Genomic DNA, 12,417 nt, shown 5'->3' with positions numbered 1-12,417 from the left:
GCTGGATGCTGTCCAAGGTGCTGATCTGTATCAGGCTCAGGGTGAGCCTAGCCACTCCTCCTGCCAGGGCCTAGCTCATCCCCAGAAGTCCTGCTGGGCCATCCATGGGACCTCAGCTAACACCTATGCCCTTCCTGTCCTGCTCCAGCCTGGCCTGGGGCCTTCCCAAGGGCCCCATGGGTGCAGACTCTGGGCCCAAATTAAAGAGAGAAACATGTCCAGGTACCCTCTTGGGCTGGGCTGGGACGAGTAGTGGCTGGCATGGCCCTGTCTCCCACCCTAGATCCTCTCCTAGATCCCCTCACCAGCCCTACAACCAGATGTCCCGGTCCTCCACAGTCAACATTCTCCCCACTGCACAGATGGAGGGATCATGGACCAGAGAGGTTCAGGGACACGTCAAGGTCACACAGTGATCCTGCGACAGGATCAGGTGTTCTCTGTGAGCCCCTCTGAAGTCTCAGATAAGAGAAGAGCGTCCGCTGCCCCTGCCCAAGTCAGGGGGCTGTGGGGCCTGACTAATGCACTGTGGGCCTAAGGGCTGAGGCACCTCCTCATCGGCCGGGTGGGGGTAGGGAGGCCCTGAGGATCGGGTTAATGGAGCAGGAGCTTGAAACCGGAGCACAGTGAAGAGCCCGCGAAATAGCTTTGTCAGCTGCCTCCCACTCGCCACTTTCCAATTTTAGCTCCCCATGGCCGGTGCAGGGTGTCCCCAGTGAGGCCTCAGTGAACAGGGCCAGGGCTGGCCCCCCGCCTGGGACCTCTCCTGATAGACCCCCAGACCTGGGCCAGCCTGTGGGCACAGGGGTGCCCCCTGCCCCCTGGTCCTGCTTGCCTCAGGTACACCTGGAGTAAATCTCACTTTAGGGCCTGAGGTCTGGAATGAGAGACCTAGGGTGGGCTCCACGGGTCTCAAAGACCCCAGACTGGCTGCATCCCCAGCTGGCACTGACCTTGAAGAGGCTGTGAGGGACCCTGGCACACTGCCCACCTCAGGGCTCCGAGGTCCTGCGTCCGACCTTGCGTTCGTCCGACGAGCTGGGCTCTGGGGCCACGGTGGGTTGTGTCCAGCCCTGGGGTCCCCACCCCCTCGAGGCTTTGAGTGGTAAGTGGTGACAGCAGGAGGAGGGGGAGGAGGAGGGCAGGGAGGAGGTGGCCTTCCTGGAGTGGAGCTGAGCAAAGTGGAGCAGAGCCGAGCGCTGCAGAGCTGCTGGCCACAGGGAGCCGCAGGGAGGATCGTGGGGGGGTGGGGGGGGCGGGGAAGGGGTAGCCTGTGGCATAGACTCAGACAGGGACACCTGGGCCTCACTTCAGCCAGCCTCCCCTGGTCCGTAGAGCCTGTGGCTTCATCTCACTCCTGGCCAGGACTCCCCTCTTCCAGGAAGCCTTCCGGGTAGTCCCCACTGGCCTCTCCAGGCTTGTGAGCCTTGCGTCTGCTGCACAGACGCACACTCATACACACTCACACACATCACACACTTTCATGCTCGGTTATATGAACTCCAGCCCTCACCTTTACATGTGAACTCCTGAGGGCTGTCCCAGGGCAGACCATCTAGCTCCCTGCCCTGCTTCATTTCATCATGCTGGGAGTCCTGGCTGGCCTATTGGTGCCCGGGGGACGACTAACTTGCCTAGTGGGATTGTAACTTTTATTACACTATATTGTTATAATTGTTCTATTTTATTACTAGTCACTGTTAATCTCTTACTGTGCCTAGTTTACAAATTAAACTTTATCACAGGTATGTATGTATGTATAGGAAAAAACAGTATTTACAGGGTTTGGTACTATCTGTGGTTTCAGGCATCCCCTGGGGGTCTCCCCTGCAGGTAAGGGGGGACGACTGTTTATACTAATAAAAGATACCATAGAGCTTTGCAAACTCAGCATATGATTTTATTTTCTTCCCTATTAAGTCAAGAACTTTCACCTTTTCATTTAAAGGAAGCACTTTATAGCTTCTCTTTGTCATATCCGAATTGCCAGCATCATGACTCTTGTACTTTGGGGCCATTATTAAGCAAAATAAGGGAACACAAGCACTGTGATACCACCACAGTGGATCTGATAACTGAGATGGTTACTAAGTGACTACCGAGCAGGTAGTGTATACGGCATGGATATGCTGGACAAAAGGCTGATTCACATCCTGGGCAGGTGGAGCGGCACGGCGTGAGATTTCATCGTGCTACTCAGAATGATGGGCAATTGAAAACTTACGAATTGTTTATTTCTGGAATTTTCCAGTTAGTATTTTCAGACCATGGTTGACTGTGGAAAATCTCAGAAAGCGAAATCATAGATAAGAGGGGACTACTGTAGAATGGTTAACTCTTTAATGTCACCACAATACAGAGGGAAGGTTTTACCATTATCCCCAATTGATAGAAAAGGAAACTGACGCACAGGGAGGTTAAGTAGTTGGGTCAGCCCCATAAGCTGATCGCCCTGCAGGGGCGAGAACTCAGCCCACCCACACCTGGTGCAGGCCGACACGAGCCTGGGCCGGCCATCCAGTTGGCGCCCTCCTGAAGAGAATGGCCCAGGGAAGCAGAAGGGGTGCTTTGGTTCCATGGTTAAGAGCACAGGTTCAGCCAACTGACTTGAGCCTGAGCTCTGCCTCGCTGGTGTGATTCACTTCTCTGAGCCTCAGACCCTCATTTCTAAATGGGCACACTGCCAGCCCTAACCTCTTTGGGTTCTTGGGGGGATTCGACGACTCACTCCATGACAAGGACCTTGCTCACTGAATTGCTCATAGAGAGGCTGTTAGAGAGGCAGAGACAACCTCACTCCAGAGGCCCAGAGAGGCAGGACTCACACACAGCAGGAAGAGATGTTCCCCGGGTGACCCCCATGCAGCAGGGGCTGTAGGGAGCTTGCCCCGTGGGGATGGCAGGAGGGGTGAGGGCTAGGGAGGCCCTTGGACCAAGGGCTGGGCAGCCCAAGGGCAGCTCCACTTTGTGTGCGGGGTGGGGCACCCGGCGTGGCCAGCCCACAAAACGAAGGGCAGGATGCTGACTGGGCTAAGACCAGTACAAGGGCCACTGGGAAAGATGCGTCAGGTAGGGGGGTCAATTCTCTCAAGTCTCAGAGTCCCTTTTCATCTCTCAGGTTTTTTTGGTTGCTCAAAGTAAAAACGTGGGGAAAGTATCCTGTGTGTGTATAATTGTGTTTTGTGTTGGTTGTGTGTGGGGTCTCTGTGTATATGTTTTGTGTTGTATGTTGTTTATGGTATGTGTATGCTGCATGCATTACATTTACACGTGTTGTATATATGTGTGTGTGATGTGTGTATTGTGTTTGTGTGCATATGCAAGGACTGCAGGTGTGACAGTGTGTATGGAGAGCAGGTGGGCAGGCAGAGACTTCCTTGTGGGGTGGCTGTGGGCTCACTGGGGAGGAGAGGCTGGTTCTGGCCACCACTTGTGTGGGCCCAGAGGAGGACCCTCGCTGCAGGCCACCCTGCCCTGGGCTCCTGGGGGCATGGGAGGGGCCCAATGGCAATAGATTGTGTTTGGGGCTCAAATCAGCCTGAACCAGGCTGCAGCCATGCCCAGCTCAAGTGTGGTGCCCCAAAGGCTCCCACAGGGACAATGGCCAAGCCACACCCATGGCTCAACCAGGTCTCACCTGTCAGTGCTGGAATCTGAGCGCTCAGGCCTGCAGCACCCGCCTGGGGTGCAGCCAGGGGAGCCTTCCTGTGAGGCCTCTCCACCACCCAGCCTCTCGTCCTTGCCCCTCTGCCCTCCAGGCCCTGTCTCCCCCTCCCAACACCACCACCTTGTGGCTCTGGACAGGGACCTCGGTGTTCTCTGTGAAAGGCAAGGCCAGATTACCTGCTGCCCACCTGCCTGAGGGCTGGGGAGGTCATCCTCAGGGGCCCAGGGACAGGTAGTGCTGTTCAGGAGAGGCCATGGGCACCAACCTGGGCAGCCAGGCTGCCCCACTCCCTGCCTAGCCCACCTGGGCTAGATCCTTCAGGGCCCCAGTCCTTGGCCCCTTTGACAACCTCTCATTCCCTTAAAAGTCCTGCTCCCAGGCTCTCCTGGGCCTTCCCCTTCTACCTTCCCCCTCCCACACCTCAGGGAGATAGGAAGGACAGCCCCTCCCCACCCAGACCTGGGCAATGAGCCTGGGAGCCACAGCAGGGAAGGTGGGAGGCTCTGAGGTGCCACATTCTGTCTCTGCATCCCCCCACCACCCAGTATTCTCCCACCCCATCATGGCCCTCTTTTTCCCATGCCTCTCTGACTGGACCAGCAGCTCCCTGAAAGCAGCAGTGAGTCCGATTCACCTCCGGGCCCCCTCACAGGCCTGAAGAGGCTGATGTGCAGGCGGCACTCACTGACTGCCAGGTGACAGCTGGCTGAGGGGATGGTGGCCTGTGAGCCTGTCTCCCCAGCTGGCCTGGGGCTTCCTGGAAATCAGGGACTGTGTCTGGCTCACCCAGCACCCCCGTGCCTGGGGCAGAGGAGCTGTTCACAAATATTTGTTAAACCAATAGAGGTAATACTAAAGGCTATCATTTATTGAGTGCTTACTATGTGCCAGCCACTGCTCTAGCACTTGGCACTTAACACAGTGACTCCTGAAGAGGGATTCTGATGGGGAATGGAGCAGACCTGGTCTGACTAAGCGGGGCCTGCTGAGGGCAGGTCCCAGCAGCTGGGACAGGGAGCCCTGGCACACAGCTCCACAGCAAAGCTCTCAAGGTTGCCCGTAGAATCTGTAAATTGAAACAGTTGTCTTCATACCCATAGTTGGCCTAAGCAAGGACTGAGTGCCCAGACTGACCTCTGCAAGATGCCAGCTAATCAGTTTACCCAAAAGTGTGCAAATAAGATTTCCCATGCCTGACTGCGGTCTTCCTTCCCTCCCGCTCTTATTTAAACCCTGTTTTTATCGTAGAATGAAATCAATCTTCCCTTGTACAGAAGTAAACAGCAAGCGAATAATCAGCTAAATGTCTTTGAGTTATTCTTTGTCACCTACAACAGCCCTTGAGGGAGGGTTCCATTATTGTCCCCATTTTACAGATGAGGACATGGAGGCTCAGGGAGGTTAAGTAACGTGCACAAGGTCACACAGTTGGTGAGTGGGGAAGGAGATGTGCCCCAGGCACCCCCCGGTTCAGACCCCGTGACCTGATGCCCTTCCCTTTCTCAGACCCAGCCCTGAGCCAGGAAGGGAAGCAAAACCACCCTTAAGTGGTCGGGGTGTGGGTCATGCCACCCTGCACTTCCTGAGGTGTCCCCTGCCGCTTGGTCCATCCCCGAGGAAGGACGGCTGGTCCTGTACCCGTTTCTCCATCCCAGGGACTCTACTGAGGGCTGGAGCCTGCACCCCACATACTCAGATCACCCCCTGGGGCCCCCAGTGCCTGCAGGAGAAGGTGCTGACTCTGTTTGCCACTCCTGTCACACACTGTCCCCTCCCAGCACAGGCCCTCTCACTCTCTCGGGCTCTGCTTGGCCATTTCCCTTCACAAGGGATCAGAGACTCCTTCCTGGGGACCCTCAGGACACCATCAGAATCACTACTTCGTCCTGATGGTTGTCGCTACACCTTGCGGGGGGATCTCTAGACCTGTCGCCCCATGCAGGGTCGGGGGCTCCCTGAATGGGGGTCCAGCATGGAGTCCCTCCACAGCCCAATCCCTGAGGAAGGGCTTGAGCAGACAGGGTCCAGAAGGCCCAGGTGGCTTCCTCCGGGGAAGGGGTGTTTTCACAGCATGTGCATTGCATTTGTGAGTCACTGCACAAGGGACACAAGTGACTGGCCTTCATGTGTGGGAATGTGCGTCTACATCCACCCACGTGCACACGTGCGCACCTGCCTGAGCGTGTGGAGTCTGCACTGTCTGCGGGTGCATGTGTGTACGTGTATGGTTGCATGCTCCTGAGTCGAGGTATTCGTGTGCAACTGCGTTTTTGTGTGGGACTGTGCACGCACAAGTGTGGCCAGGTGTTTGGGGTTGGGGTGTTTAGCTGAGTGACTCTTCTCGGAGCCACCCCTCCCCCGGGCAGAAACTGCAATCAAGAGGGGTGACACTGCGACAGTCACAGACGCGCCTGGGGGCTCTCCAGCAGCCCTCTTCCCTCACCCCTGGGCTGCGGTGAGGGAAGTGCACTGTGCTTTGCCTGGACTCATGGCCTCGAAATCACGCTGCCCAAAGCTGCAGCCTACCCCCACCCCTGCCCTCCACCAGCAGCACTCACCAGCTGCCACTTTTTGGAAGCAAAAGGAGGTGCCTCTTGGAGCAGCTAGCTGGGGTCAGAGCTGCCCAGCCGTGAGGTGGGCATGCCGGCCCTGGGTAATCTGCTCAACTGGAGGACCCTGGCTTTTGGCGTCAGGCAGGCTAGGGTTAAATATTAGCCCCACATCTTTCTGTGAGCCTCAGTTTCTCCATCTGTAAGATAGGGTGACAATCCCCTGGCTTGCTAGAGGACTAGATGGGGTCAGCTTTCCACAGCAGATGCTCACTCACTGGGAGCTGTGGTGATTATGAAAATAATCATTATTATTACAAGTCTGAGGGTCTGTATGTAAGGAAGGGCCTAGAGGAGTGGGCCAACAAGGTGGCTGGGAGTGAGGTGCCTCCAAGTCTGCGGAGGGTGGGGATGGCCACAGACGGAGCCAGGGAGTGGGGAGGGGATGTAGGGATGCTCTGCTGAGGGAGGTGGGGTGGGGTGCCCTGGGGCATGCTCCCAGCCTGGAACACGGAGGGCTCTCCTGTGCATGTGGAGCCATGTGGGCATGCAGCAGCCCCCAGCTAGTCCCCAGGACAAGGGTGATGAGCACCTGCTCAAGGGACTGCATCTGTCCGTTCACAGCTGGCTTGCTGTTCCAGAGCTCTTGCTGAAGCCGAGCGGGCTGCTGGGCCCTCCCCTGCCATCGCCAGGCCTGCCCAGGCTCTCCTCTAGGGCTCCAGCAGGGCTTCTCCTTTGCCCTGCTGGCCTGAGATGCTGGCTTTGGTCACCTTTGGAGATCCTCTTCTGGGAGAAGGGGCTGAGCTGGTGGCTGGAGTCCTCAGACAGAGCCTCGTCCTCTCAAGGCCTGAGGCGGTCCTGTCTGGTCTGGCCAGGCTGACACTGGGCCGCCATCCTAGCGCTTGTCTGCCTTCTGCTGCCGCAGGGCCTGCAGGAAGACCCCTTTCACCTGGCCCAGGGTCTCATGGTACATATGGAAGTCCTCCTCTTTTCCCCGCAGGGCACTGCCCAGGGCAGCCTTCAGCATTTCATTCTCCTCTACTTGGATGGCCAGCCTGGACCACAAGGAGAGAGGGTTCAGTGCAGCCCAAGCTGGCACGTGTGTGTGTGTGTGTGTGTGTGTGTGTGTGTGTGTGTGTGTGTGTGTACATGTGTACAAAGGGCCCTGGGAATGGGGCTGCCAGCATGGCTGCTCTTCAGGCTCAGGGTTCTGTCTAACCTGTCCCCTCCTCCCACAGATCCTTGGGGGAATACTGTGTGGTATTCCTCTCTGGGCCCACCCACACCCCTGGGTCTGGCACCCAGTAGCTCCCCCAAATGCTGGCTGCCCCAAGGATGAGTACTAATTTGTAGAAGTTCCCCTTCCATCCTTTCCCATCACCACATTTGACCTTGAAAGGCTTAACTGAGTGAGAAAAGTGGATTCAGCAACCCATGCTTAATAAAACTTCTCTGGGACTTTGGGGTCATCAGGGTCATCATGGCTGGGTCTCTCTGCCCTCTGATGGACTGTCCCTGAATTGCAGGCCTAGAACCCAGCACCCAGCAGGACCAGCCTTCTGGGCAAACAGAAGTCAAAAGGGGAGGGATATGATCCTTCTGCTCATCGAGGCAACTCCACCCAGACAAGGCCACCCTTTCAGGAAGATGGAGCAGGGGAGCACCTGGTGGTAAGCTCCTCCAGCTGGGACTCCATGGGCACACTGGAGAGCTGGGCGAAGGCTGGGTCCTTCCTCTCGCTCCCGTTCGGGTTGTGCCTGGTGTTAGAGGCAGGCAGACCTGTGGGGCAGTAGCAGCCGCTTTCTATGATGAGGCCACGGCCCTGTGTTACTCTCCTTCTCCTCCCCCGACTGCCCCCTTCCTGCTTTCCCACTTGTTGAAACATTATACCTCCTTCAAGGTGCAGGACAAGGGCTGGCGCCCTCCAGAAGCCCTCCCCGATTCCTGCTGTGCATCCCCCCAGACCCTGGCTTGGCCTCTGATACAGCCCTAACTGCTTGCTTTGTACCAAGGTGGTTCCTTTCATTACTGTCTCCATCTTTGCACTTTACAAGTTTCTGGAAGACAGCTGGGCCTGAGGTCTAGCCTGCAAATTGTGCCCTGATTTAGGCTGTTGCTGCATCTGATGCCTTCACACCACTGGGTGCCCCCCTCCAGTCTCCATCCTGGCCAGCAGCTCCATACATACATACTGGGGATCCAGGGGGGCTAGGTCAGGGGTCACATAATGCTCAGAAAAATAAATCAAAGCCCAACTGGTAGGAGCCTTGGGCAGGATCACAGCATTAGAAAACCTCTGTGCTGACACCTCAGAGGAGGTGTAGGTCTCAGAGGTGCTGCGGCCCAGGGGAAAGCATCTGCCATCAACAGAGCTGGCTTTCACCCCCTGCTGTGTGGCCTCAGGCAAACCATCAACCTCTGTGAGCTGGTTTCATCACCTGTAAAATGAGGATAATAGTTCTTGCCTCTAGAGCTCTCTGAAGCCTGAGTAAGTTCACATTGGGCCCTCAAGACCTTGTGTGACTGGATCACCTCCTCAGCACCCAGTGACTTCTCTGGCCTCATCTTGTATTCCCCCTGCTCACCATGCCCCAACCTCACTGCCTCCTTGCTGTTCCTCCAAGCCTTTAGCCAAGCTCCCACCGCGGTGCCTCTGCACTTGCTCTTCCCTCAGGTATCTGTGTGCCACATCCCCTCACCCTTCCACCATCTCTGCTCAGATGTCAACTGGTCAGTGAGGTCAACTCATCATTGAGGTCTTCACTGGCCGTCCCGGAGAAAACAGCTGCCCTCTCACCTCCTGTCCACTTCCTCTGCTTCAAGCCACAGCACCTGCCTCCATCTAACCCAGCACGTCTTCTAAGGGTTTATTTGTTTATGGTCCATCTTCCCTACTGGAGTGGAACTGCCATGAAGGGCCAAATTCCAGAATCAGATCCCCTCATTTTGCAGATTGGGAGTTGTGGTATGCTCCCCAGAGGGGCAGGGCTCTGCCCATGTCACAGGCCAGCAGGTGGCAGAGGCCACATGGACACTTTCTCTCAGGCAGTTGCCTCTCACTGTCCAGGCAAAACCCAAGTGGATTTTCCTTAGCCCTCCCTGGTTGGGAGCCTGGCCACCTGCAGGAGGTGAGCCCAAGGCCTGGGGACACCACATTCCTAGGGGACCTACTCCTGAGGGCCCAGGAAGGTCAGCAGGGCTAAGCCCCAGGGTGCTTCCTCAGCCTCAACTCCCAGAAGCTCCTGGGCCTTGAATCTTGGGCCCTGCTGTTGGGAGAAGGGACAGAGGCACAACTCCCCCTTTGTACTCCATCTGGCATGTCCTTCTGAAATATCTGATCTCATCTGGGCCAGGAACAAAGGTCTGAGTGTCCTTGGCTGGGGGAGGGAGGGGGAGTACTGGGGTATTGAGAGGCAGGACAGTGGGGGCAGCATCTCCACTCCAGAGCCTGGAGGGGGTTGGGATGGGGACATCAGAGGGAGGCAGGCCCTAGCCCCTTGACACTGAAGAGTCTTCCTCCCTGGGAGTCAGCTACCCCAAATATGGCTTCTGGCTCTGGATCCTGCACCCCTAGTTTGCCCAAGCCCCACAAGATGCTGATGCTGCTGGTCTGGAGACCACACCTTGAGAATCAGTTAGAGCAACAGATGTTTTAGTTTACGGCAACTAAACCTTCCTCTGCAGCTGGGTGTGGTCATGTGACTAGAACTGGCCAATGGGATGAAAGCAGAAAAGACAGAGCAACCTTAGGGTCATGCCCTAAAAGGCAAGGAGCAAGTTGTCTCCTTCCCTTCTCCCCTCCCTGCTGCTGGTGGGAAGCTGCGGCGGCCAACTTAGACCATGAGATGGAAGCTGTGTGTTAGGGACAATGGAACACAAGACAGGAGCCTGGGTCCCCACACCTGTGGAAAGGCCACCTCATCCCTGCTTATGCTTGACTGAAGCAGGAGGCAGAAAGTGATTCCTCTCCTGGCGAGCCACCGCTGCTCTGGCCTCCCTAGCAGAGCAACTTTTCCCCTTTGAACAAAGTCAGCTCAGGACAGAGGGTGGAGGGCTGGGGTGGGGGCAGCAGTGAAGGTGGTGGCTGAGGGCATTCAGCACAAGGCACTGCCACCTTACACTAAGGGCTTGCAGGTGGGCTGGGCCAGGGCCACATGGGCCAATAGTGCTGTGGGGCCCCTAGTTCCGATAGGAGGCCAGGGGGAGAGGACACGCAGCAGCAGGGGCAGGCAGAGCTCCGCCCTGATGGAGACCTCTGCTTGCCACATTCTCCTTGATAGGGCTGAACAGTGGGGCCAACTGGATCCTCCCTTAGCAGCAAGCCAGCCCCCTGCCACTGGGACCCCTGGTCTAGCCCCTACCTGTTTTGCTCCTGGGGGCTGCTTTCTGAGAGGCTGACGTCCTCTCAGGCTCCAGGCGCATCTTCTCCAGATGCTGCTCCAGCACCACGGTGCGTTGCCGCTCCTCCTGCAGCTTCCTCTCTGACTCCAGGAGCTTGCTGTTGCTCTCCTCCACCCTGGTGATTAGAGAGGAGGGGTTGCCATACTCTTTGGCAGGCCGGGGCAGTCCCCGCCCCACCCGCTCAGGCTCTCAGAGAGGTGGCACATCTTACACTGGTGGTGGTGGGACTCGTTTATTTTTATTGCAGTAACATAGGAACATGCATTAAAGAGTCATATAGTTCTCTCCAAGGTTTAAAATGAAAAAATCAGCAGCCCCTCCTCATTCCCAATTCCTACTCTTGAAAAGTAACACTTATAACACTTTGAGCTGTTTCTTTGACTATTTATTTACTGCCATATTTCTACAAATGATTATGCTGCTATTTTTTTAAGGTGTAAATATAATTTTGGACTTCATGTTATAAAATACGAGAATTTAGTTTTATTTTAGTATTCTCCCCTTACCAACAGAATCATCTCTCTACCTCCCAACATAGTTCTATTACCATTTTTTGGCTGGATTAATATTAGGTGGTATATTAGTTTTCCACTGCTGTTGTAACAAATTACTACAAACTTAGCAGCTTAAAATAACACACATTTATTATCTCACAGTTCTGTGAATTAGAAGTTCCACAGGCCCCGCTGGATTCTGTGCTCCAGGTTCCGCAAGTCACAATCAAGGCGATGGCTGACCTGGGCTCTTACCTGCAGGCTCTGGGGGAGACTCCAATTCCAGGCTCATTCAGGTTGTTGGGAGAATTCAATTTCAATTGAAGGACTGAGGTCCCTGTTTCTTGCTGGCTGTTGGCTGGGTAGTTTTTATCTTTTAGAGGCCACTTGGCCCCCTCCATCTTCAGTAAGCCAGAGACACTTATCATGCTTTGAATCTCTCAGCCTTCCTCTGCGGCCTCTCTCTGACTGACCCCAGCTGGTGAAATTTCTCTGCTTTTAAGGGCTCAAGTGATTAGACTGGGCCCACCTGGTAATCCAGGATAATCTTCCTATTTTAGGGTCCATAATGATAATTACATCTACAAAGTCCCATTTGCCATATAACATAAAGTATTCGCAGGCACAATAGCAGTGAGCGAAGGGAATGGGGGACAATCCTGTCTACCACAGGAGGTTACATTAGAAATGCAATGATTACATTTTCATTCTTCATTGTTTGCTTTTCTTGGAGTTAGTGATTGCTTTCTGGTTATTATTATTATTTTCTATATGCCTGTCATGAACTTGTGGGCCTTGAAGATCTTGTGATTTGGTTCTTTCACTTGAAGGATGTGTTTAATCTCTCTGGGGCTGGGCTAAGGTCCTTCCTGTCGCTAGGTATGGCATTCCAGACCTTTGTGATACCAAGGGCTCAGGTAAAGGCCAGGACTCCCTGAGATGTAACCCAAGCAGAGGGTTATATACACACATGCAAATCAGAGTGGCAACCTGGAAATTTACAGTGTTGGAGGAAGTGGTCTCTCCACCTCGGGGAAGAGTCAAGAAGGAACAGAAGGGTGCCAATTTTGAACAGTACACAACTCACACAAAACTGTATACAGCTACAATACAACTTGTTCAAGCGTGTTCCTTGAAACTTTATTTGCAAAAGCAAAAAACTAAAACAATGTACATTTCCATCAGCAAGGGAAAGACAAAATAAGTGGTAACATATTCATACCATGGAATATGATAGAATGTGATACAGTTGTGCTGTTCAACACAGTGGCCGCCAGCCTCATGTCCACACATAGCTATTTAAATT

General features: G+C 54.8%; 2 protein-coding genes and 1 long non-coding RNA gene across 9 annotated transcripts in view; 1 reads left to right on the top strand and 2 right to left on the bottom strand.

The window, feature by feature from the left end:
• The window catches only part of HHATL (hedgehog acyltransferase like), an 18,920-nt gene extending 8,321 nt beyond the window's left edge, over window positions 1-10,599 (bottom strand). The window contains exon 1 of one of the 4 annotated variants that reach the window (XM_070492308.1): window positions 10,578-10,599. The gene's annotated coding sequence lies outside the window, so the exon portion shown is untranslated. Of the gene's footprint in view, window positions 1-953; window positions 1,214-10,577 lie in introns of those variants that run through there. The other 3 variants (XM_014860112.3, XM_070492306.1, XM_044754374.2) reach the window with 3 other exon arrangements.
• On the top strand, window positions 968-12,417 carry LOC139041321 (uncharacterized). The gene is made up of 3 exons (XR_011496246.1): window positions 968-1,105; window positions 7,743-7,886; window positions 11,274-12,417. It is a non-coding gene; the product is annotated as an uncharacterized lncRNA (long non-coding RNA).
• The window catches only part of CCDC13 (coiled-coil domain containing 13), a 52,890-nt gene continuing 42,799 nt past the window's right edge, over window positions 2,327-12,417 (bottom strand). For all 4 annotated transcript variants that reach the window (XM_070492302.1, XM_070492305.1, XM_044754511.2 and 1 more), the window contains exons 14-16: window positions 10,578-10,732; window positions 7,881-7,995; window positions 2,327-7,271 (exon numbers count right to left, since the gene is read on the bottom strand). In XM_070492302.1, coding sequence (XP_070348403.1) covers window positions 7,112-7,271; window positions 7,881-7,995; window positions 10,578-10,732 — 430 coding nt within the window. In that variant the 3' untranslated portion in view covers window positions 2,327-7,111. The remainder of the gene's footprint in view (window positions 7,272-7,880; window positions 7,996-10,577; window positions 10,733-12,417) is intronic.

Source organism: Equus asinus, chromosome 21 (assembly GCF_041296235.1).
Source record: "Equus asinus isolate D_3611 breed Donkey chromosome 21, EquAss-T2T_v2, whole genome shotgun sequence".
Classification (NCBI taxonomy): Eukaryota; Metazoa; Chordata; class Mammalia; order Perissodactyla; family Equidae; genus Equus; species Equus asinus.
Note: the sequence above shows the minus strand (reverse complement) of the source record. Positions and strands in the feature narration are given on the sequence as shown.